The 25,873-nt window shown below is 41.8% G+C and overlaps 1 protein-coding gene across 1 annotated transcript in view; it reads right to left on the bottom strand.

The window, feature by feature from the left end:
• Window positions 1–25,873, bottom strand: part of PDZD8 (PDZ domain containing 8) — a 124,106-nt gene that overhangs the window by 72,954 nt on the left and 25,279 nt on the right. Inside the window, exon 2 of the mRNA XM_074999801.1 lies at window positions 9,304–9,426. Within this exon, the coding sequence (XP_074855902.1) occupies window positions 9,304–9,426 (123 nt within the window). The remainder of the gene's footprint in view (window positions 1–9,303; window positions 9,427–25,873) is intronic.

The following is a 25,873-nucleotide window of genomic DNA, read 5'->3' as shown; positions in this document are numbered from 1 at the left end:
CCAGTAACCCAGCAATACAGCTTTTGGAACACAGCCCAACTTTGCATACTATATAGCTGTTAATAGGATCTAATAATTTAGATGCAGAAGGAAAGTTAAGATTTGGGCCAAAGTCAGCCCTGATTTAAGCAGTCATAGTTCTCATTGTCTTCAATGGGAAGTGTACACTCAGATACAAGCTCATTTCAGTCTGCAATCTTTTTTCTGTAGGCAGTAAAGAGTATAATTTAAATACTTAAATCATTCAGCTAACAAAATAATATTGAGGGAACTAGTCAGTTTAGGATGTACCTTCCACAGAATGACAACATAGAATGTATTGTGTGTGCTCCTCTATACTTCTTCCACTAACAAGCATTTAAGTAATTCTTGACTCTTCCTTTCTCCAAAAGAACACTTAGTTTACCAAGTCCACATTTCTGCTTTTGTGCACAGGTATGCCATGATTTCACAGATATGCAAGCAGTGCTCCCATAAGCTGTGTTCCTCTGTGGCCACTCAGGAGAAATTCAACCACCACCCAGCAGCTTATCATAGCACCCGCCATTAAGTTGTTTCTCTGTAAGGCTGTGGCCACGCTAGCCCCTCCTTTTGGGATATGCTAATGAGGCACTGCCATGAATACGCAGTGCCTCATTAGCATAATGGCAGCCGCACATGCTTCAAAATTGTTGGTTTTGAAATGCAGCCAGCCATGTAGCTGGGGGCCTTTTGAAACGGACCCCAGATTTCAAAAGCCCCTTATTCCCATCTGGTTTTGGGAATAATGGGCTTTCGAAATCAGGGGTCTGTTTCAAAAGGCCCCCGGCTACACGGGCAGCTGTGTTTCAAAACCGGCAGTTTTGAAGTGTGCGCGGCCGGCATTATGCTAATGAGGCACTGCGTATTCATGGTAGTGCCTCATTAGCGTATCCCGAAGTGCCACATTACTGTAGCCACTCCGAAACGTGGGGCTAGTGTGGCCACAGCCTTAGTGGTGAACATTCACACATGCCTCAGTGCACAAAGATTATTCCACAAATGGATGGAAAAGATTAGCGGGAACATTGTAAACAAATATCAATCATTACAGCTATTCTTGGAGCCCCAGGTATCAAAACTGATTTAGTTGTTTCCTTTAAGTTACAGATCCATCAGGTGGCTTTAAAAGTGATCAATGAAGAAAGCATTTAAATCCTTTAGCATTCACTTTTACTTGGTGTTATTTATAAGCATGAGGAGTTCAAATGGGTTTGTGCTGTGTTCATCAGTTTTCCCCAACTCCTGTTTATGTCTAGCAACTGTTGGCTTAACGCACTAACTCTCAGCAGTCTAGACACCATTGATTTGATTATTTTCCCTGCCTCCATGCCCAAAGTTCAGTTGATTGGTCCTTATTTGATTATACAATACTGAGTCTATGTTAGGGAAAAGGATTATATAAACCCACAAACGATGCCTTGTTTGCCTATTTCCCAATCCCTCCAGCACCCAAAACTATCCCAAATAAAGCACTGTGATTTTTTTTTCCTCCTATTTCCAACTTCAGATGTTAACAGAGATTTCAGTATTGCCATTCTATTGAGGTGTAGTCTGAAGAGAAACAGCAGGGAGTACCCTTGCATGGTTGGGGGAGGGGACAGTAATGCTTAAATCTGAAGCGCATAATCCTGCATATTAGTATTATTATTAATCATTGTTTTGGCTTCTCTCCTCTAATAAAAACAAATTTTAAAATGTTAATTTTTATGCTTCTTTCAGGAGTTTCATGAAGGGAGGGTGAATACTAAGCTCAGCTCTAAATGCAGTGCATGAGTGCACTCACGCAAAACTGATCTGGATGAAGACTGTATTAATTATTAACCTGCAGTAGAGAACAAAAATCCTTGATTTGCACAAGATCATCCCAAAACTTTATTAAATGTAGTTTAAAAATCTCATTGTCACTAAAGTATTAAGGAAATTAAACACTGCTCATCTGCCACCATCAAGAAGATGGTTGTTTTTTTTAAATTTTTTGAAACTACATTTCTCAGGGAATTGGTAACAATAAAAACAGCATTCATTCTGCATCTGAATGTAGTCTAGATTGTAAAGACCTGTTCACTGATGCCAGGAAGTGTTCAGTACGGAAGCCAAGCAACTTGTAACAAGCCTTAAAATAGTAGAGGGTAGGTGAGGAGAGCAATGGTTCAAGCAGGCAAGCTTTAGCCAATGAGACAATCTAGAAGGCAGCAATTGTAATGTGGAGAAGACAGAGGTTAAATAGTTTTGAAAAAGTGTGTTCTGGGCACTCTGACCCCACGGCACTTAAGTGTTCAATCATACAAACAGGGCAGCTCTAAATGGACACCTGCCATAGAAAAGAATGGTAACTCTTCTTACAATAACTGTTACTCGAAACTTTCTGTCCTTGTGGATCCCACCACGGATGTGAACGTGACCTTAGAAGTTGTCCCATAAAGCTTGTGCACATGCCCTCTCTCTTCCAAAGAGAGAGAGAAAAAAAAAAAAAAGCAAGTCTGCCCACAAAAGCTTATGCTCCAAAATATGTTAGTCTATAAAGTGCCACAGGACTTCTTGTTTCAGAACTACCCTGTCCATCATTCAAAATTCTTCACTGTCCAAAGATACCAAAAGATGACTCTGACCTGTGTGGACGGAGAGTGGGGCTCTGGGATCCAGATGCACGTAACGTCTTGAAGGACAACAGTTGCTGCAAATTGAATAACTGCTCTCTCTCTCTTTTAAATTCCTTTGCATGTGACTCCTACCTCTGGTGATCAGCCAAATAGGAACTAGGTGTTCAACTGAAATGACTGCAGGACTGTTCAAGCTGTGTGTTATTTCTAGAAATGGATATTAGCAAATGGTTGGTAAACAAGCGCACTGAGAACCACAGTGCCTCTACATAGCTCTCTGATCAGAGCACCTCACCAGAGGCTTGCAGTTTGGTGGAAAGGGCATCAAGTAATCAGGGATTTGCAGTTTGTCAATGTAATAGGTTACCCTGATTCAGTCCATATCAAAAGTCCCTGAGCAGAGAGAGATACACCTTCAGATGAAATGCCATATGCATCAAAAAGTCTAGATCTTTCAGCCACGGTATATTAAGGAAGTACAAAAGTGTCCTTTTTATATCTAGGACATGCAATTTTGTTTCCTTGGGAGATGGAAAAATACAGGTAAACTGGATATGAAAGTCTAAAAAAATACATTCAAAATAAATTTTGGGTGAAGCCTCAGTCTCCATTACACAATTTTTCATATTGACAGTATGGAGTGTCATAAATGCCTGGATTTTTCCTATCTCTGCATGCAAAGGTAATAGCTACTAAAAATGCAATTTTGGTTGAAAGTGGCAGAAGGAGCACTTGAAGTAAGGTACCTTTCGAGAGGTAAGGACTAGGTTTCAGCTTCACTATGGTAGTATTTTCCTTATTGATGGAAACATTTAGTAAGAGTCTCAAACATTTTGTGCACTGGGTGAAAATCTGCAGAACCCTGAATATGAGAATGGAATGTCAAAATTTCTGCTAAATTAATCTAAATGGAGCTGTGAGAAATGTCAGATTGTTTAACAGGTAACAAGTAGTCCAAAATTATCGAAATAGATGCCTGAAAAGAGTCATAACATTCTCCTGCATAATGAGAAGTACTTCCACTGAGCAATGTACCTCCTGCTACTCGAATATTTTTTGCTCTCCATAAAGATTTTCTTTCTATAAATTAGTTGCAGACCTCCTAGCATCAGCCAGAGTATCTTCATGATGTCAGAGGAAAGGGTGGGGGATCTGGATGAAGTATATGTACGGAAGGCTGGGATTTCATGTCCATCTGAGATGCTAGGGTTACAGGTTGTTGACTGGAAAGAGGAAACCGGTTTGAAAACCAAAACTGACATAAGAGCAACTAGGATCATCTCTGTCTTGCTTCACCTTCCTAAATGCTCTGGGGATCAACAGAAATTGAGGTAATGCATAAACTAGATGGCCTGTCAGTGGTGTCAGAAAGACATTTGCTACGGATGTACAAAATCAGTGATATGCCCTAGGCTTTAAAGAGTCTCTTCGGAGAACATGTTCAGTTTGCCCCCAAATATGCACACATTTCCACAAGGTTAGATCTCACAGCCCCAGCACCTCCAAGACTGAACCTCTGACATGCCTTTTTCTCCACATGATCTCTGTACAGAAAGTCTGACTGAGGGAACTCCTGTTCAGAGACTTTTGCCCTATTTTCAACAGGTAGCTTCAGTGACTATGCTATGTTGCAATATGGTGGGGTGGGGGAGTGTGTGGGCGTTATTATTCAATAGGAAACATAGGGAAGTCCTTAGTTTAGCAAAGAAAAACAAGTGTTCATACTGGCTATACCCAGGGCTCCCCACAGCTACACTCCACTAGGAACCATCTCTGCTTCTTCTTCTCCGACTCTTAGTGACTAGTGACAGCCCAGTTGTTAACATAGCCTCCTGTCACCTCTCAGTCCATTGTCCTCTTGCTACAAAGATATGATGAGTTCATGCATGCTGTGAGCTTCCCCTTGTTAAGTGTGAACTAGAATTCCCTGGTGTCTTTTTGGATTCTCTATTGAGGTATATGGTCCTTAATAGGGCACTCATATCGCCCCATAAAGATATGACACAAACATCCCATGTCTTTGGCTCTGACTTGGAACTCATTTTAACTCTTTTGTACATACTAGGTAGCAATTCCAAAAATGATCAGTACAAGAATCATTTAAAAAGTTAATGAAAATATTAGACAATTCCTGCATCCATCATAGCAGAAACTTCCACTTGGGTGATGACTCTTTTTGTGGAAAACCAGAGAACAAGCTTCTAGTTGTGTCAGCCTAGTTGTGTTGAGCATTGAAACCTTTGCTTTTAAGTAAGTTTTAAAAGAGAAGACACGTGGAATACATTAAAAAGCCTAGCGAGGATGCAAGGTTTTCTTTCATGTTAAATGGCAGCATTAACTAAGTCAGCATTTTATTTTGTGCCAGGTGCTATTTTTCAGATTCTCCTGAGAATCTGAGAAGATTCTAAACTGTCTAGATCAAACATGTAGATCAAATGGTTTTAAGAGCCTTTTAAGGTTCTGTTGACAGTCTACTCAAGTTTCACTATGATGAATTACAATGTCATTAGGAATGCAAAGAATAACCTAACACAGCACCGTAATTCAAAATTGATTAATGTAAATACCATATTTAAAAAAATACAGAATAAAAGTTTCATAAATTTCAAATCCAGTGCTATATTCCAGGAGAGCGAGGATGCCAGAAGAATAACCAAGAACGGCTCTTAGTTTAACTGCAAGTTTGGAGGAGATTATGAATTCAACACATTGGAACTAATTACTCGGTATCATAAGGGCTGTGTCTACACGTTCCCCAAACTTCGAAATGGCCATGCAAATGGCCATTTCGAAGTTTACTAATGAAGCGCTGAAATGCATATTCAGCGCTTCATTAGCATGCGGGCGGCAGCGGCGCTTCAAAATTGACGAGCCTTGCCGCCGCGCGGCGCGTCCAGACGGGGCTCCTTTTCGAAAGGACGCCACCTTCTTCGAAGTCCCCTTATTCCCATGAGCTCATGGGAATAAGGGGACTTCGAAGTAGGCGGGGCCCTTTCGAAAAGGAGCCCCGTCTGGACGCGCCGCGCGGCGGCAAGGCTCGTCAATTTCGAAGCGCCGCTGCCGCCCGCATGCTAATGAAGCGCTGAATATGCATTTCAGCGCTTCATTAGTAAACTTCGAAATGGCCATTTGCATGGCCATTTCGAAGTTTGGGGCACGTGTAGACACAGCCAAGGAGTAACACATATTAGAGAAATCTTCAGGGATCTCGCAAGGGAACTAAAGAGAAAGTGACAAGCTCAAAAATCCTTTTGTTGAGTCCACAAAAGAGGGAGGACAGAAGATACTGTAGCTGAACTGTTGGGTGTTCATTTTTGTTTTCTGAAATATTTGTCCAGATTCCAACCAGAAATAGGGCTTTCTGAATGGCATGATCTGCTTCTCACAGGTGGAGGGAAGGGACCTAATACTGGCAAGACACTACGGCTGTCTCTACACACTTGCATTCCTCTTTCAAAAGAGGTATGCAAATGAGCGAATTCAAAAATGCAAATGAGGTGCAGATTTGCATAGCTGGCACCTCATTTGCATATTCTTATTTCAAAATAGCTTCTTTCGAAAGAAAAACCAGTGTAGACACTGCTTTTTCGAAAATAACTTCATCTTCGAAAGAATCCTTCTTCCCTTTTTTTATGGGAAGAAGGATTCTTTTGAAGATGAGGTTTATTTTCAAAAAAACAGTGTCTACGCTGTTTTTTTTTCTTTTGAAAGACACTATTTTGAAATAAGAAGATCCAAATGAGGTGCCAGACATGCAAATCTGCACCTCAATTTCCCTAATTTGCATACCTCTTTTGAAAGAGGAATGCAAGTGCAGACACAGCCTAGCTGGAGCCGCTGGAAGGGTGATTTATACACAGTGCAAAGAGAGAATGCTTAGGAGGAAAATGAAGAATAATACAACTCAGAACGCAAGGAACAAACAACTGATTTGACAGGAGAAGAATTTTTTTCAATTGCTTATGTATCAAAACTAGCAGTATGAGTAACCTGCAGAACAAAGTGGAAATTCTCATCAATAAGAAAATTGACATCACTGGCATTACTGAAACCTATTGGGACAGTTTGCATGCTGGAATATTAAAATCAGTGGTTATACCTTATTAAGGAAGGACCAAGTGAATAAGAGTTAGAGACTATTACTCCATTACTGATTTTAGAGTTATCGATAACTCAGAACTATAGAATTCTTGAATGCACGTGGATCAGTGTGCTACCTAACAAAGTTCGGAGGAGATACTGGCAGAGATTTCTGTCTCATGCAGTCAGTAGCAAACAATCATTAGAATTTCTGAAAATTATAGTTCTCATACAAGAAAATTATACCCCCCACCAGGTAATACAAGGAGTGTTGTGAGCAAGACACAAGTAGTAATTCTTCCGCTCTACTCTGCACCGATTAGGCCTCAACTGGAGTACTGTACACAGTTCTGGGCACCACATTTTAGGAAAAAGATGTGGAGAAACTAGACAGGGTCCAGAGAAGAGCAAATAAAATGATAAAAGGTCTAGAAAATATGACCTATGAGAGAAGACTAAACAAATTGGGTTTGTTTGGTTTGGAAAACAGAAGGCTGAGAAGGGACATAATAGCAACTTTCAAGTACCTAAAAGGGTGTTACAAGAAGGAGGGCGAAAAATTCTTCTTAGCCTGATGATAGGACAAGAAGCAATCGGTTTAAATTGCAGAAATGGAGGTTTAGGTTGAACGTTAGGAAAAATTTCCTAATTGTTAGGGTGGTTAAGTACTAGAATAAATTGCCTAAGGAGGCTGTAGACTATCCATCATTGGAAATACTTACGAACAGGTTAGATAAGTATCTAATGGGGATGGCATAGATGGTACTTGGTCCTGCTGTGAGGCCTCTTGATAACCCTTCCAATTCTAGTATTCTGTGATTCTATAACGGGGTGGTTACCCACCTACAGGTCACTGATCATGAGGAGTTTATAAACAAACAGCTGAAGGAAAGCTGACAGGAGCTAAGGAGCACACAATTCAGGCAGAGACATTCCTTGGGGAGGATGCGTCAGTGGTCATTCTCTGTATCTGAGCAGGAAACCTTTTTCATGGTTGGGGCCACACACAAGTAGGAAACTAAATAAACCCACCACAACCCACACTGACTTGTCTCCCTAGTGAGAAGGAGGGGGAAACCCTCACAGACATGGAACATGACCAAGAGGCGGGGGCGGGGGGTGGGGGGGAAGAGATACTCCCTTCACTCCCACCAGGGCACCAAGGCTCAAAGCTTAACCCCAGGGCTGGATTAACTTTACTGGGGACCCAGGGCTAGAGGATTTTGTGAGGCCTGCCTCGGCACTCGGGTAGAGCCAAAATTAAGATGTTTAGTATGTGGGAGGGGGCTCTGCCAGGGAGCAATGGGGCTGTAGTGTTGGGTGAGTGTGTGGGGTCCAGGAACCATGGCTAATGGGAGTGACAGGGGACAGTGTTTGCAAGAAGCACTTCCTTGCAGCATGCAGAGCTGTGCAGAGCCACTTCCTACGTAGAAGAATAAATGGACATAAATCAGACATTAGGAATGGTAACACAAAAATCTGTAGAACACTTCAAGCTCCCTGGACACTCAGTAACAGATTTAAAAGTAGCAGTCCTACAACAAAATATTTCAAAAATAAACTGGAAAGAGAAATTTCGGAGCTGCAATTCATATGCAAATTTGACTCCATCAACCAAGGATTGAGCAGGGACTGGGAGCGGTTGGCCCTTTACAAAACCAGTTTCTTTGCTCTTGATTTTCACACCTCCACATTAGCATCTGACAATGGGCCACATCCCCCCGATGAACTGACTTGTTTTCTCCTCCCTTGATGTTCACAACTCCACATTAACTGCCGATGATGGACCATTTCCACCCTAACTGAATAGGCCTTGTCAGCTCTTGCCTTCCCCTTAACTGGGACCCCCTCTTTACACTCCCTCTTTAAATTCTCCTCTAAATGCACCCCCCTCATGCATATGATGAAGCGGGTCTTTGCCCACAAAAGCTTAAGCTCCAAAATATCTGTTAGTCTATAAGATGCCACAGGACTACTACTTGTTTTTTTGAAAATACAGACTAACATGGCTACCTCCGACACTTGTCATCCAGCCTTAAAGTTTATAAAGTTAAGGACATTTCACAAAAACAAGTTGTATTTGCTTTGGTCTTTTGACTGTTATTTCTTTCAGTTTTCATGTTAAAATCACCTCCACAGCAACTAAATTATGAAATCACCAGCAAGCCTCTGAACCAATGAATTCTTATAGTGTGAGGGGGAATAAGGAGTAGGAACAGATTAACAAAAGCAACCAAAAGCTAAAAAGGAAGAGAAATTATCATTATACATAGATGTGTGCATCTGTGAATGCCCACAGAATCATCTGAACAGCTTTGAGCAATGGTGGGAAAACTGCAGCCAGAGTAAGCCACTAGCAGGCCATCAGACAGGTTGTTTACCTTGCATCTGCCAGTACACATGTCTACAGCTCCCACTGGCAGTGGTTTGCTATTCACAGACAATGGGAGCTGCAGGAAGTGGCGGCCAGCAAGTCTCTGTGGCCTGCACCACTTCTCACAGCTCCCATTGTATCAAAACAAACCTAATGATAATATCCTGTACTTGAAACCTACGAACAATTATTTAGTCCACAAGCGACAGAGCAGAGAGTAGGACATACCTTGTACATTCTATTAAGGTAATTTTAAGTCGGCCTTCTGTCAATGGAAAATCTTGGATGCTGAGATCCCGATCTTCATACTCCTCGGGTGACATAACTTGAAATGGAAAAAATGGCTTGAACCTGTTAAATAGATATAAAATCTCACTTTTGTAAATTGGACTATTTTAACATTCAAAGCACATTAATAAAACTATCAGGCACAAAGAATGAAAGCAATATACTTACATGACTGAGTGACTGAGTTGTTGCTTTTCTGTGTAAGACAATTAAGTACAGAAAAAAATTTGATTTCTACAAGTGTTCCAGCCAAAAGATGCCTTTGGAAGCTATTAAAGATTCTTCCATGCAAGAAGCTAAGGAGTATATAAAACACAACGGCTACATCTACCCTAAGAGAAATCTTTGAAATAGCCATGGAAATGGCCATTTCGAAGATTACTAATGAGGCACTGAAGTGCACATTCAGCACCTCGTTAGCATGCCTCCGGCCGCAGCTCTTCGAAATTGCCGCATTTCACTCCCGCGCAGCTCATCCAAATGGGGGTCCTTTTCGAAAGGATCCTGCCAATTTTGAAATACCCTTATTCCTATGAGCTGATAGCAATAAGGGGATTTTGAAGTTGGCAGGGTTCTTCCAAAAAGGACCCCATCTGGACAAGCCGTGTGGGAGTGAAATGTGGCAATTTCGAAGGGCTGCAGCCAGCAGCATGCTAACAAGGTGCTGAATATGCATTTCAGTGCCTCATTAATAATCTTCGAAATGGCCATTTCCATGGCCATGTTGAAGTTTTGTGCCAGTGTACACAAGGCCAACAAGAATGTAAATATTTTGTTTTCACTGAAATAGATTATTTTAATGTCTTACTCCAGTGTGCCAATATTTTGAATAGAAGAGTACAAAAATATTCTGAGATAAAACTGTCTAGCTATTCAGTACCTTAAAGAAAAATCTTGTATTGTGTGTTAAGAAACAGTACTATAAGCTATCAATTTGCTACATACTGATGTTTTTAGACTGATTAAAGAAAAAAAATACAAATTTTACAAACCACAGTATAGGTTCTCATGCACTAGGATAAACATAGCTAGAGATGTTAACTAATAAACGAGATACAGGCTACTGTCAAAAAGTTCTTTCAGTGCTGCAAGAGCCCAGAGTGTTATATTGACACTCCAATATAAAAACTCTGAAAACATTAACTGCCTTTTTCACATTCTTACATATAAATTTGGAATACCCTGAAATAATACTTCAGAGTCTCAAAAATTATTTGAGTCCTGTTGGAGGACATGGCCTTATTTTGTACTGATTTTAGTATTCCACATGCAAATTGTGGGTTTTGGACAAGACCTAGGACTTACAGAAATCCATAAACTCTCATTTGAAAGGTTCTCTCTTCAGTTCACCAACAAAGGCTTTTTTTTTTTTTTTTTTTTTTAATATTAAGAGGAGGAGTGGTAAGCAAATGGGGTCAGGAAGACGACAGCATTCCTAGAGCAAAGTCCCAGCCCTGGGACCTCTCCCCATGCTCAAAACATGCAGACTGCATGAAAGATAGAAAAGTCTACTTTTAACTGTGTTGAAGAAAGAATGGCTGCAATCATCTGATAGAAATTTTAAACATTAGAGGAAATTCAGCAGTATGCTTCTGTTGCATCTTAAAACCACACTGCACGTAGAGTATTCCGCTTTTAGATGCATAATAATAGGTGCCTTAAAAGTAACTTTAATATTGTTCCAAAACAAAACAGCAGAAATGTAGCACTTTAAAGGCTAATAAAATTATTGGGTCTGTCCCACGAAAGTTCATCACCAAATAAATCATTTTGTTAGTCTTTAAAGTGCTCCATTTCTGCTGTTTTGTTGGAGTACAGACTAACATGGCTACCTCTCTGTTGCTACTTAATATTGTACATTAAATACAATTTCTCCTGCTGAAGTAAGTCAAAACAACACAAGTTGGAACTTCCTGATTGTTGAGAATGTAAAGATATATCAGTAATATTTTACATTAATGCAAGACAGTTTACAAGGGGCATTCCTAATTCTAAGGCTCCAATACAATATATAGAAGTATGCAAAGTAGTTAAGTTTTTCTTTTCAATTTGAGACCTATTATAGTATTTTGCAGCTAATTTATTATTAATATTCTTATAGTATGTAATTAGAATACTGAAGCACATTAAAACCAACTGTGTTGTGAATTACAAACAGCAGGCTCTGCCTAATGACTTAAATATGCTTTTGGAAACAGAGCCTGAAAATCCTAGCCTAGAAAAAGTTCAGATTATACTCTGTTACTACTCTTATTACCATATTAAAAATTTAAACAAAAAAAATGGAGTATTTAGGTACATGTAACTTTCTCTTAAGACATTCAATTTTCATAACCCAGCAATTAACATATATTTAATGATAATCTATTGGCTGTTTGTATGTTTACAAAATTAAACGTAAACAGCAACACACTAATTCCAAGCAGGCTTTAATTATTTGTTAGATAACAGAGCAGTTTACATACTGTTCAAGTATAAGGTAACAAAATAACATTTATTAAGAAAATGTGTTTGGAAAGATTATTTCCTACTGATAATTGGTTACTAAATGCACAACTGAAAAGTCTCATTACTTTAAATGGTAATATACAGCCAGCAGATCTGAAGAAGTGGGTGTGTCCCACAAAAGCACATCACCTAATAAATAATATTGTTAGTCTTTAAGGTGCTACAGGATTACTTTTTTGTTTTATTTAGCCACCTTACAATCTTTTTAAATCCATACACAGACCATCTATAAAAGTGTGTGATGGGCTGACCGATGCTCAGTTCATCCTATTTCCTCCCTACCCAATTGAGGGACAAAACAGTCCTGTAAATTAACTTACTCATGTCCACGCTATGAGCTAAAATCGATTTTAACATCGATTAATGGTGGGTTTTATCAATTCGATTTTGAGCATCCTCACATTCCCACATGCTCCCCATGAAATCAACTTATTGCTGCCACACACAAGTAGCTTAAATTGAGTGCTGCTGGGTCTTCAGTTCCCTGAGCCCCCTTAGCATTGTGGCTATCGTCACTGGTGCAGCAGGGGAAAAAAAATGCCCCACAAGTATATGTGGGTATCTGACATCATCTTCCTACAATTCATTCCTCTCTTTCCCTTTCCATGTTAAATAAACATCCCTTTTCCAGACAGGGTCTGGCTTGCCTTTATAAGAGACGTGCTTTTTATAACTGATGGTAGTAAAGAGCTTAGGAATGGTTAGAAAAAAGATTTTGGATTTCCCAACTAAAAGGTTTTTGAAAACAGAATGCAAAAGCACTGGATCTTTGCAGCCTTGGATCTGGATTTAGACCCTGTGGCAAAGAAAACTGTCAGAACAAGAATTTGTTTAAGTAGATACGGGTGCTATGCTGAAACTGCAATGAATCATTGAAACAGTTATGGCTTGGGGCAGCTAAAAGACCCCAGATTATAGCCAGCCCCAAAAATCATGTCCACCGAGGAAACCTTCCCCTGGGAAGCAAAAAGACCAGGTATGGACCTACCAGAAGAGACTCTCAGAACAAGAATACTCCTCACTGAAAGCCTTGCTTCGTGAACTGTGGTAATTTTACAGCTTACTACATTGCCTTCATTGAAAGAGTTATGGCTTGAAACGTCTAAAAGCCCCCAGGCTACACCCAGCACCCAAAAATCATGACTGCTGAGGGAGCCTTCCCTCAGGCAGCTGAAAGACCCCCTACTACAGCCAGTCCTGAAACTCATGACCACTGAAGGAAACTCCCCCCAGGTGGCTAAAAGCTTCCTAACTAGAGCCAGCACCTGAAAATCATGACTGCCGAGGGAGACCTTCCCGGATGGCTAAAAGACCCCCGACAAAAGCCAGTCCCTTGTCCTTTGGCTAAAGCCCATCCAAAAATTTCCCGAGAGGACAGCCACGCTAGTGACAAAGTCGTTTCTTCTGTTGTCCAAAAATCGTGACGGACCAGGGAGACTTACCCTGGCCGGCTACTGGACCCTCACCATGTGCAAGCTGCCTGGCACCTTCTGCAGCATGTCCTTTTATTGGTTCAGGGTCAAGCCAGCTGTGCGTGGGAGAGTTCCAGACCATGTGGCACCTCTGGGGGTAGGGATGGGAGGGGACATGTGGGTCAGGACAAAATGTAAGCAGCTGAAAAGATGTTTCTCTTCCAAGCACAACCCCCACCCACAGCCTAGCTGACACATGGTGTGGGGGGGAGAAGCGCAGAAAAAAAGGCAGCTAGCAGGGGTAGACACAGAACCACAGACCCCCACAGCTGCGCTACCAGCAAACAACAAGAAAGAAGATTTTTTAGCCTTTCATGACCCTACAACCAGGGGCTCCCAGGTATGGAATTGAAATGGTCTTCCTGTTGCCCAATTCCTGTGCACCTGAGAGCAGTGGAGATGCAAGAGGCCAGAGTGGAGAAGGGGAGCTGTGGGGCACATGCAGGACATGTCTGGGGACTAATGAATTTGATTTAAAGACATGGTACTTCCTCACTAGCCTTCATTTGGAATTTTAAATTCAAGACTGAATGCTTTGTCCATCAGGTTACTACAATATGTCGATATTATGTCGATTTTAAATTAAAATTAAATTACATTTAAATTAAATCAAGCTAATGGAATGTACAGTGAAGACAGGCACTTGGAAAAATCAGGCAAATTACTTAAAAAAAAAAAATCGATCTTATCTCATGGTGTAGACATAGCTTCTTACATAGTTCCTACCTCCACCCTTCAATTAACTCTGGAAACCCTTAGCAACATTCTCTCTACTGAAGAGTGCTTCCTGTAGAGCTGTCAATGCTACTCCTTTGTTCTACTAAAGAGTTGCTAAAAGACATATGCTGCATCTACACTACGAGATAAAATTCAAATTTAAAGCAGTTAGCTTGATATTTCCACATGACTGTCTTCACTTTAAATACCATCAGCTCAATTTCGGGAGCACTAATATCGAGATTACAATACCATCGTTACCTGATGGATACAGCATCAAGCTCGAATTCAAAAGTTCAATTAAAGACCAATGTGGAAGTGCTAGGTCTTAAAATTGAATTTATTAGCCTCCAGAGGTGTCCTATACGTAGTCCACAATGCCCCTTAGTGCTCCGCTTGAGACGCTGCTCTCCAGGTGCGCCGAAATTAGGTAACAAAAAGACCATGAATTTCAAAGTGGGACCAGGAAGCCTGTGGCTGCAGCCTCATGTTTGTATGAGAGCCTGAGAAATGTCTTTTTTTCTTTGCTATTAGCACTGTGAGTTCATCTGCCCATTATAAATAGCTCCTGAAGGGAGTTTGTGGTTCTCTCTCTACACTTGGTACTTTTTTTTTTCCTGCACTGCCTGGCACCAGCCATTGCCCTGATGCACCACGTTGCAACAAGGCTGCTGTGGGGGTTGTGACAAACTTCTTCTCAGTGGCTTATACTTGTGTGTGAACCCCCTCCCTCCCTCACAGTTGCCACATACTCAGGGTCTTTCCTGCACTCAGCCACATCACAAAGGTAGTCCCCAACTCAATAAAAGGATGTGCCTGCTGTTCAGCACTGACAAGACTGCTAGGCAGCACCATGTCCTAGACTCCTCTGCTGACTACAATATTCTGGGGCTTGCTGCCACCAGGGTGAAGCCTACCCTGAAGGCTAAGATACTTCGGGGGACTAATTCAACTGGCCCTACACTGAACCACCTCCCACCCCTAGCAAGGGCCCAGTGGGGCTTGCGGCTGCTGGTGGGGGGAGGGGGAGAAGTCCCCCTCAGCAGCTAAGATATTCAGGGGCTTGCTGACATGTGGGGAAGTCTCCTCCGCTGGCTAAGATAGTCGGGGGGGACTTCTTCAAATACATCAACATTTCAACTGGATCTGCATCCGGACCACAGCACCCTCTCTGCCCCGCCAATAATATTTTCAGGGGTTTGCTGTCCATTACAAACACCTGCTTTTTTGAGATTTCTGTTATATCTATTCCTTAACATTTCCTATCTGTCTTCATGCTTTGACTCCCTTCCCCAAAAACACAGGGGAAGAGGGCAGTTGAGATTCCTGTTTCCATTGTAAGTTCAGCGTATGATATTTCACAGCCATCCCATGTTGGCAATGACTGTGTAGTGAAAAGGGATTTTTCCTAGCCTTTTCTATCCTCTTTCTTCTAACTTCAAGAATACAGTCAGGGTCCCTGTGTTATTAACAGGGATCAGATGCAATCATGGGAGGGGGGACACTCAGTGGATGGCCAGTTGAGAATTCAGCTACAGAAGAAAGACTTTTCTGTGAACTTTTCTGCCATCTCTGTGGATGTCCTACTTTTCCCTCCTTCCAGACATGGACATTTGCTTACCACTGGAGGGGAATAAGGAAAATGCACTGTGGGAAGATGTCAAAGACCAGCAAGCATACCCAGAATGTTGCAGGGATGAGGGAACTGTGGCATAGGTTCCCACAATGCACTACTGCAAGTCGATGTTTGCCAACTGAGTGTGGCAGCAACAAGTTGACTTTGTCGGCAGCATATGGGGAGGTGAGGATAGTCAAAATCAAATTTACAAATTCCAGATTACAAAATTGTTATTGATAAATTTGAATTTATCTTGTAGGGGAGACGCAGCCACAGTAACAGAAATGCCAATTCCCAGAAGCCAGGTTTACTCCTTCCATAATGTCCTTGCAAAGCATTAGCCTGAGAACACTCCTTCGCTTATGAAGCAAGAAAAACTAGGTTAGTTTAATAAAACAATATTACAACAGGCGTAGAAATAATCCAAACACACAATGAACAAGTGGATTTATTTAAAATACTGCACCTAAGCACTACTTTAAAACACTAACCTACATTGGCTTTTTAGCAAAAAAGCCATTCTTCATTAAGGAGACAAGATGGGCAAGATACATGAATATCTTTTATTGAACCAAGTTTTGCTGGTGAAACAAACTCTATAGGTTACACACAGCTGTTTCTCTGGTCTCCAATATCCCAGGACCAAACACAGCTACACCCATCATCACAAACACTCTTCATTACACTAATTTAATGAGACTGAGCCAAGAGATCTGGCTTCTATTCCCGCTCTGCAACAGATTTATAGATGACCTTTAGCAAGTCAGGCTTGCTCACTGTCCCAATTTCTCCATATAAGAAGAGGGGATGATATTTTTCTTTGCGTGTGTAAACTGGTTTACACTTCTATAACAGCTTCCAAGGCTTTCAATCTCTTTAGCCCATGTTTAATATAAAATGCTTTTCTATAGGGCTTAAACAAAAACTGCCCAAATACTTATCAGATATAAACTACACCAAGCAGTCAGAAATAAAAGAATGATGGTGAATTCCTCCCCGTGTACAACCCAAAACAAAAACCTTGAGTGAAAGGAAACCCTCACGTCATACTCAGCAAAGTCCAGGAGCAACTGAGCTGGATTCCCATGTGGGTTCTCCCCCAGGATCTGGCTTGACGGTTTATTGTTTCCCATCAGCCTCTAGTTTGTACAGCTCTTATAAATCTGAGGCCCTGAGAGCTGCACATAAAGGAGCTCTCTCTGTGAGAGAGTAAGCAGACAAACTGCCCTCCAGTATTTCTGTGACACTGTTAAACTTCAGGCAGTAACCAAAGGACAGGTCTAAAACTATATACAAGTTGAACCTCTCTAGTCTGGCATTTTCTCATCTGCAACATCCATGGTCTGGCATAGTTTTAGTTTAGCTGGATGTCCCCTTATCATGGGTGTGCCCAAGTTTCATGTGGTCCCATAAAGTTTGTTTACAGCTACCAGTCCTGGCTCTCAATGTTCTGTGCTGTTATTTAGCTGTAATTTACCCCTAAACGTCTTCTAATATCCCTATAAGCAGTGGAAGGGTTGATAACGTGCTAGACAATACTGACCTTCCACAGTTTGGCAACTTCTCTTGTTCAGCACGAGTCATGTCCCAAGGGTGCCAGACTAGAGAGGCTCAACTTGTGCCTACATCAGTACAAAAACCACTCAGGTATATGAAAAATCCACATCCCTGAGCAACACAATTATACTTAGAGCCTTGCATGGATACCCCTATCCACAGATACAAATCTGTATCTGCTGATTCATAGGATTGTAACCCCGAGACTCACAACAGTCAAGTGAAAAGAATTTGGCACTGCTGCTCCCTGTGCCAGCAGCTCCTCCTGGCTGTACCACCCCCAGCAGGGTGGTACAACCCTATACAGGAGATACAGCTGGGGCAATACAGACACATGACTGAGTGGAGCGGCTGGCACGGAGTGCTGGCTAACAGGAGTAGCAGTAAATTCTTCCTATTTGACTGCTGCAGTTCTCTGAAGTAGAGCCCTGAGGATCAGCGGAGACAGACTTCTATATGCAGACTAAAATTTGTATCTGTGCAGGTCTCTCAATGTGCCTCGTTAAGCCCCACTGTAAACAGCACCATGTCTACGGGAGAGCTTCTTCCACCGACTTAGCAACTACCTCTCATGAGGGTGGATCAGGCACATCTTTTGATGAAGGAGGCTCTTAAGTTCACCTTTTTCATTAATTCCAGATTGTAAGTGTTCCATCTTGAAGTAAGAGCCTTCCCTTCTTCACTCCATTGCCTACCAATAACTAGGGTTTTGTCTAAATCTTTATTCAATTGTTTCTTTAGAGACAGACCGCCATGTAAATATAGTGCATTTATTTGTATAATCTCATCCTCTTTTGCATTACCAGAACCAGAGTTTCAGAGTCACTTGATCATAGGAAAGGCTGTGGAGTTGGACACAAAAGCCATGGAAGTCACTGATTGAGTTTCTGGGACCTCTGACTTCAGCAGTGGCCAGTGTGGCTGGCCTAAGGCTGTATGATCACCTCAGGCAGCCCCCGTGTCAGCTGCACAGACTGTTGGACCCCACCCCCCAACAGCAGAAGAAATCTGGGTTTGGGAACAGGCTCAGGGCAGGGTTTGAGACACAAAGGGTTAAGGGCTCTGGACTGTGCTTGCCTTGGTGGTGGAAGTTTGGGGGTATTTCCTGGAAGCAAAAACATGTTCCTTGTCTCCTACGCAGAGGCACAGCCACGTGGCTCTGCACACTGGCTCCACCCACAGGTGCCACCTCTACAGCTCACACTGGCTGTGGTTCTCACTTCCTCCTAGGAAATGAGGGACATGTTGCTTGCTCCTGTGAGCCACATGGAGACGGCTAAAGAGCCTTCCAGACCCATTAACTCCCTACCTCCCAGAGTAGCCATGGTGCCCTGGCCACCTCTTGCTCTAGAGCACCCAAATTAATTAGCTGCATAGGGTACAAGTCATGAGCAGGTCAAGGGACATGAAATTTTGTCCATGACTGTTAGTAAGAATACCTGCAACTAAATCATAACTTTACATCATCAGGGATTAATAAGTACTCAAGTGCACATCCCACAGGCTGGTCATTCTATGCTATTTTCTATCATCAGTCTGCTAAATAAACTGTTTCCCTGTCAACTCTCTCCTCTTAACCAAAGAGTATTCACATGATGTGTTCAAAACAAAGCTTCTTCATAGTGCTCCTTCACAATGCTGACTCTCGAGTAGCCAGAAGGCATAACAGAAAAAGGCATGTTGCTAAAGTACTCAAAGTTAGATATTAGATAACCACACATTAGAGAAAGAGCATTGCCAGGAATCTGTGAATTCCATCTGTACTTTTTTAAACGGTGTATGTACCCTTATTGTTTTTCTTTGTAATCTACAAAGTTAGCCCAATCATTTTTTTTCCCAAATGGATTTCTGTTTAATATTAATAATGCCACTGCTTGCCTTCCTGGTTGCGTGGTGGACTAAGATTAGGAACTAGTGGGACAACATCACAAAAGAAAAAAGAAAAATTAGCAGGTGATCTGAGAAGACTAACTTTCAAAAAGCTTCATAGTTCTGACATCTTTAAGGTTAACCTCCATCCCAAATATTTACAAAAATCCTTCAAGTGCATATATCAAAGCAACAAAGAAGGCAGTTTTCATTGCCCTCTTTAATCAAGCTTTATATTGGTTTAAAATCAATTATTTCTAGTTTTATCAACAATGAGCACACTATCTCTCCTACTTTCAGTAATCCCTTAAGTATGCACATAGATAAAGGCTATTGAGGCAGAAAGTTATGAAGATTTGAGGAAGCTATATGTAAGCTGGAAGAAACAGGTAATGGGACAGAATTTACATCATAGTAACATTCCTTTGCCCTCCTAATAGCTTTCCTTTACAGCAGTGGTTGTCCACCAGGTATATGCATACCCGGGAGGATATGCAGAGATCTTCAATGGAAATAGGCTGTGGGGAATGGGGAGGCAGCCCTGTTACTTTGTGGTTTTGCAAAAAAACAAGCAGTCCTGTAGCTTAAAGGCTAATAAATTAGGTGAAGACCTTAAAGACTAACAAATTAGGTAATCAAAAACAACAAGCAGTCCTGAAGCACCTTGTAAATTAACAGATATTTTAGAGCATAAGCTTTCATGGGCAAAGACCCACTTCATCAGATGCACGTGGGGGGTTTGAGGAAATAGCTCATTAGTTTGAGCATTGGTATGCTAAACTCAGGGTTGTGAGCTCAATCCTTGAGGAGGCCATTTAGGGATTGGGGCAAACAGACATCAGGGATGGTGCTTGGTCCTGCCAAGAGGGCAGGAGACTGGACTAGATGACCTTCCAAGGTACCTTCCAGTTCTAGGAGATGTGTATCTCCAATTATCTTATAATCTTATCTTACAAATGGGGGTTCCAGAGGAGGGTCTAAATGTATAGGCTCATAAAAAGGAGGGAGTCCCAGCCAAGAGGAGGGCCAGAATTGACAAGGTTAGTTCACCCACAGAGGATGTAGCCCATTATCAGCAGCTAACGTGGAGGTGTGAACATCAAGAGAGGAGAAACTGCTTTTGTAATTGGCCAGCAACTCCCAGTCTCTAGTCAATCCTTGGTTGATGTTGTCAAACTTGTAAATTAATTGCAGCTCTGCAGTTTCTCCTTGCAGTCTGTTTTTGAAGGTTTTTTTGTTGCAGGATGGCTACTTTTAAATCTGTTACTCAACGTCCAGTGAGACTGAAGTGTTCTACTACGGGTTTTTGTATGTTACCATTCCTACAGGTTTTTGTAAGTTCCCATTGTTTTACATAGAGACTGTGCAGTTTGGCCAATGTTTAATGCAGTGGGCCATTGCTGGCACGTGATGGCATATATTATATTAGTAGATGTGCAGGTAAATGAGCCACTGCAAATTTATTTATTAGACAATGAGATTTCATGAGGAAAGTCTTAGACTTAAAGATAAGACTTTACTCATGAGAGCTCATTACCTAATAAATAAATCTGTTAGTTTTTAAGGCTGTGTCTACACACCAGCATAAATTCAAATCCAAGGTACTCAGCTTGATTTTAAATTGTGACTGTTCACACATCAAGTGCCATTATTTCAAATTTAGAGGGTGCTACAGCCAATATTCTTACTTCGACAACCCAGGTGGGATTAATGCGAAGTTCAAATACAAGCATTCGGATTAACGGTAGTGTGGAAACAGCTTCCGTTGAAACCGGTTTTACTGGCCTCCAGAGGGGTCCCACATATATCCCACAATGCCCCACAGTTGTCTGTTCTGGCCGGTTGGATCTTTGGTGCTCTCCAGGTGCACATTTGAATGGTATCAGGAATGGAAATTCATTTTCTTTCTGACTAGTCCTCCCCTCCCACCTGACAGCAAAAATTTTGGGGGCTGGATATCAGTGGAGACGGGGGGGGGGGGCAAAATTCTTTCCCCTGAGGCAAAGCTTTTGGGGGCTGCAATGTAGGAAGATGACATCATATACCTACAACCACTTGAGGGCATTTTTCCCCCCCATACTGCACCAGCAGGGAAAAAAACATAATACTATGGAGCTGAGGGAACTGTGGAATAGGTTCCTACAATGCACTGCTGAAATAGTCAATCTTTGGCAATTTACTGTAGCAGCACTAGCCTCGAATGTGGGGAATTTGTGGGAAGGTAAGGATACTCAAATTTGAATTTATAAAACCCAGTATTACAAATTTGAATTTCATAAATTCAAATTTATCTTGTAGTGTAGACATAGCCTAAGGCGCTACAGGACTGTTGCTTCAAGGAAGTACTTCAACTCATCTAGGTATATGCTTCGGTTTACAACAGGCTACATAAAAAGCACTAGGCAAAGTCAGAACAAACTAAAATACAATAACTTGTTTGCAGTGCTCTATATACTGAAACAGAAGTACAATACATCTATTTCAATTTATCTGTTTTATAATTTTACAGTAAAAATAAGAAAAAAGCAATTTTTCAATAATCACTTCGTTTCTGCCTGATTTTGTAAGAAAGCACTGTAAGCTCTTCGACATCTGGCATCCACAGGACCGGGAGGTTGCTGGATAATGGAAAGTACTCACACTTGGTGGGAGAGGAAAGGATCCTGCCCAGTGCACTCAAACGCAGCATGGAGGGACACAGGCCAGCACCGAGAGGGCTGGACCCCCCTTGACGGGAGTGGGGAAGGAGGAGAGAATTGCTCTCCCTCCCTCTTCGCAAACCTCAGCCCTGACACCACTTCAGTGCTCCCACCTGGTGTCCACTGACCAGATCTGCCCAGCTGTGAGTCATGCTAGTTATTCGAGCATGCTGGTTAATCAAATACCGCTTAAACAAGAGTTTACTATAGACTGTAAATGAGCTGAAACTTGGGGAATATTCACAACAAATAAGACTCCACAAAAGGTACAGTACTCTGGAAAGGTTCAGAGTCATTGCCTTCTAGTCTTTCCATTTTATTTATATTCTTTTTATATGTAGTGCCTAAATTGCATTCAGCTGTCTTGCTGTATCCCAGGTATAGTGAATAGTGAACAATAATGTCCCTTTTTCCTTCATTTGAATACCAAGGCATGTGGATGTGCAACACCATTAGAAACACATGCTGCCAACTGTGGGTGCTCTGCTAATCAGCTGGGCAACATCTGAATCTCTCCTGGGTGGTTGCCCAAGTGCTCAGCTTACAAAGAACACGGGTCCCTTCTAAAACTGGTTATGCCCTCACCCTAAAGGGCAGTAGAACCTCACAGTTACGCACACCAGTGTCGTGAGCTGACTGGTAAACAACACCGATAATATGTATAAGGCAGCAGCAGAAACCAAAACAAAAAACAACAACAAAAACAAAAACCAAAAGCCCAGAGTATTGTGATAGACAAACTACAAAAATAAATAAATAAAAGTTTTTTAAAAAAAGATTTGACAAGGAAGTTTGTGCTTGTTTTATTTAAATTAAGCTGATTAAAAGCAGTATTTCTTCTACATAACCAAGTTTCAAAGCTATTTTAAAGACAATGTTCAGTTGTACACTTTCAAAAGAACAATCAACTTTTTTTCTGTGATTATGACATTTCAGAATTATGAACAACCTCCATTGCCAAGATGTCTGTAACAGGGGTTCTTCTGTGCATAGTTTTGATTTTTCTATTTTCTTGCTAAATCTTTGTTAAAACACATGCTATGAAAGGCAGCACATCCCTGCATAACTCTAGTACGTTCAAGTTTACTAAGCAAATTCATCAACATTTGAAATTGTGCTCTGATATACCATCCCACTTCAATACATGATCAAAATTTATAAGGCCACTTCTAAAGTGAAAAAAAAACCCACTGAAAAAAGCTCTGTCTCCACCACTGCTTCAAACAATCTTAGTACACCACAAAGCAGAGAGACGTGAAAAGTAGTTTCACTTTTCCCGTGAAGACTGTTTAACCGTGGAGTTCCCAACATAAATACACTTGAGCTGTTTTCTCTGAAACTGCTCCCAATCAAATGCTTCCTTTACAAAATGAAGAACTCAAGTACAGCAGACCCCCGAGATATGCGCATGTGAGTTGCATGTATCTCGGGTTAACACAACTGAGTGGCGGGGAGTTGATGCCTGATGCTGCTGCACTGGTCAGTTTACTGGCCCCTGACAGGAGAGGTTTCCCTGAGATGCCACCACTGACAGGAGCGGCTGCCACCTTTGATAAGAGTGGAGAAACTGCTCTTGTCAGGGATGACAACTTGACTCTCACCACCTCTGACAGGAGAGGCTTCCCCACTCCTGTCAGGGGCAGCAGATGCTCCTGTCAGTGGCAGCCAAGAGTCAGACTCTCAGCTGCCGCCACTGTTCGAAGCAGAGAAAACTGACCAGGGCAGAGGTGAGCGGGGAGAGCCAGGGTACCTCCTGGTTTCCAGCTCCCCTCCATTCACTGGACTCAGGAAACTGCACAGGGCTGCCGTCAGGATGGCAGCTGAGTCAAACTGCCACGCCTGGCAGGAGGGGGAACCACTGCTGTGCTGGTTAGTTTCCTGGCTCCCCCAAGTTGTGTAAAATTTGACTTATGCATGGTTGTGCAAGAACGCAATCCCTGCATAAGTCAGTGGTCTACTGTATATCAGAACTGTTTTTTTTCTTAATTGTGGGCTTTTTAAATGTAGACGAGTACAATGTGACTTTTTTCCTTATCTGGAGCAACTGTACAATGAATTTCAAATTGATGTGATCAATAAAAGTTAAACGAATCAGATAAAAAGTTTTAAAGATAATCTGGTTGGTTACATCTCCACAAAAAGCTCATCAACATCCCTTCATTAACTTGTTCACTTCCTTTCAAGCAAATAACTTTAGCCCAACTCTGAAACTGAAGCAGAACATTTCTAAGATTGCATTAATAGTCAGAAAAACATTGATGCATTTCAATTTCAGGCAAAGAGAATGTATCAGTTGGCTAACCCACTCTATCAGCATGCCTGAGTAATCTTTTTTTTTTTTTAACAGTGTAAGTTAGTCCTTAAATAACAGTGCAATTCAATCAAAACAGTAAGATAGAAAGCAAACAGCAAAAGTATGTTTTCACAACAGTAGGACAGATGATGTCAAAGGAATCTTATTTAAAAAAAAAAAGAGCTACTCGATAAATGCTTAAAGATATGAGACTTGAAACAGCACAGGATTCAATCCTTCTGTACGTGAAGCTGAAAAAGGAGGAGATAAATTTGTTTCAAATACTTTACCTAAAACTACTTAAATTCCCTTTATGCATAAGAATCCACACTCTGCATCTAGGTTTTCCTATGATGCCTTGAAGGGCAGCAAATTTGGCACTCATAGGCCATATCGACACAAGAAGCCTCTATTGAAAGAGCCACTGTTGAAAGGGATTTCCCGGCAAAACTTCTGTTGACAGATTACTTCTACACATAAAAGCAGATCAAATGAGCAATCCACTCTGTTGAAAGAGAGCAGCCAGACTGCCCGGTCCTCAATCTCGACAAAACAGCTGATCGGAAGCTCTGCAAACAGCTTCCTGGTGAACTAGAAGACCTGTTTGTTGACAAAAGGGGACCCAGAATGTCTACATGGCTGCTTTGTCGACAGAACACTTTCAAGAGAAGCGTTATACCTGAATGGGGAGAGGTCTAACGCATCCAGTGGATGTGCCAGGTTTTGTCAACGAACTGTCGACAAACCACATTTTGCATGTAAACACACTACATTTTTTCCCCAACAAAAGCCCAGTTTTGCTAGGAAAACCCTCTCATGGACTGTATCTGGACTAGCCCCCAACTTCAAAGGGGGCATGGTACTTAGGGTGTTGGGAGATTACTAATGAAGTGCTGCTGTACATATGCAGCACTTCATTGGGCTACATCTTCCCCGCAGCAACTTCAAAGTGTGAAACTTCGAAGTGCCAGCTTGCATGTAGCCATGGGTACTTCGAAGTGCTCACGCTACTTCAAAGTCCCTTTACTACTCAGAGGAGCAAAGGGACTTCAAAGTGAGTACGCTACATCGAACCGCCAGCTTGTGTGTAGCCACAGGTCAGCTGTGGGTACTTCAAAGTGCCCGCGCTACTCTGAAGTCCCTTTACTCCTCAAATTTCTGTGTGTTTTGGAGTGGAGGAATTGCAGCTTGTAGTACAAACTTCTGGGATCTGGAGTTAAACCTGAGCCAGACAAAGGTGTGTTTTGCCGTAAGTTCAAACTGTCAGCTCTGAAATGAACAGTCTATCCCTTATCAGTGTGGCTGGTATTTCTTGATGAATCAAGCAGAATTTTTCTGGGGCAGTGGGAAAAAGGAGGAGGAGGTGGCTTCTATGACAAAGCAGCAATCCCTTTGAAACCTTGCTGAGCCTTGACGGTGAATTAATGTTGCAGAATGAAAGAGAGATTCTGAGTGGAGTCGAAATATCTCTAAGGCTGTGTCTACATTAGCCCCCAATTTCAAAGGGGGCATGATAATTAGGGTGTCGGGAGATTACTAATAAAGTGCTGCAGTGCATATGCAGCACTTCATTCAGCTACATCTCCCCCACAGCAACTTCCAAGTGTGAAACTTGGAAGTACCTGTGGCTGACCTGCGGCTACACGCAAACTGGCACTATGAAATTTAACACTTGGAAGTTGCTGTGGGGGAGATGTAGCTGAATGAAGTACTGCATATGCACTGCAGCACTTTATTAGTAATCTCCCGACACCCTAATTATCATGCCCCCTTCGAA

The sequence above is a fragment of the Carettochelys insculpta genome, chromosome 7 (assembly GCF_033958435.1).
Source record: "Carettochelys insculpta isolate YL-2023 chromosome 7, ASM3395843v1, whole genome shotgun sequence".
Classification (NCBI taxonomy): Eukaryota; Metazoa; Chordata; order Testudines; family Carettochelyidae; genus Carettochelys; species Carettochelys insculpta.
This window is presented reverse-complemented; position numbering and strand designations above follow the sequence as displayed.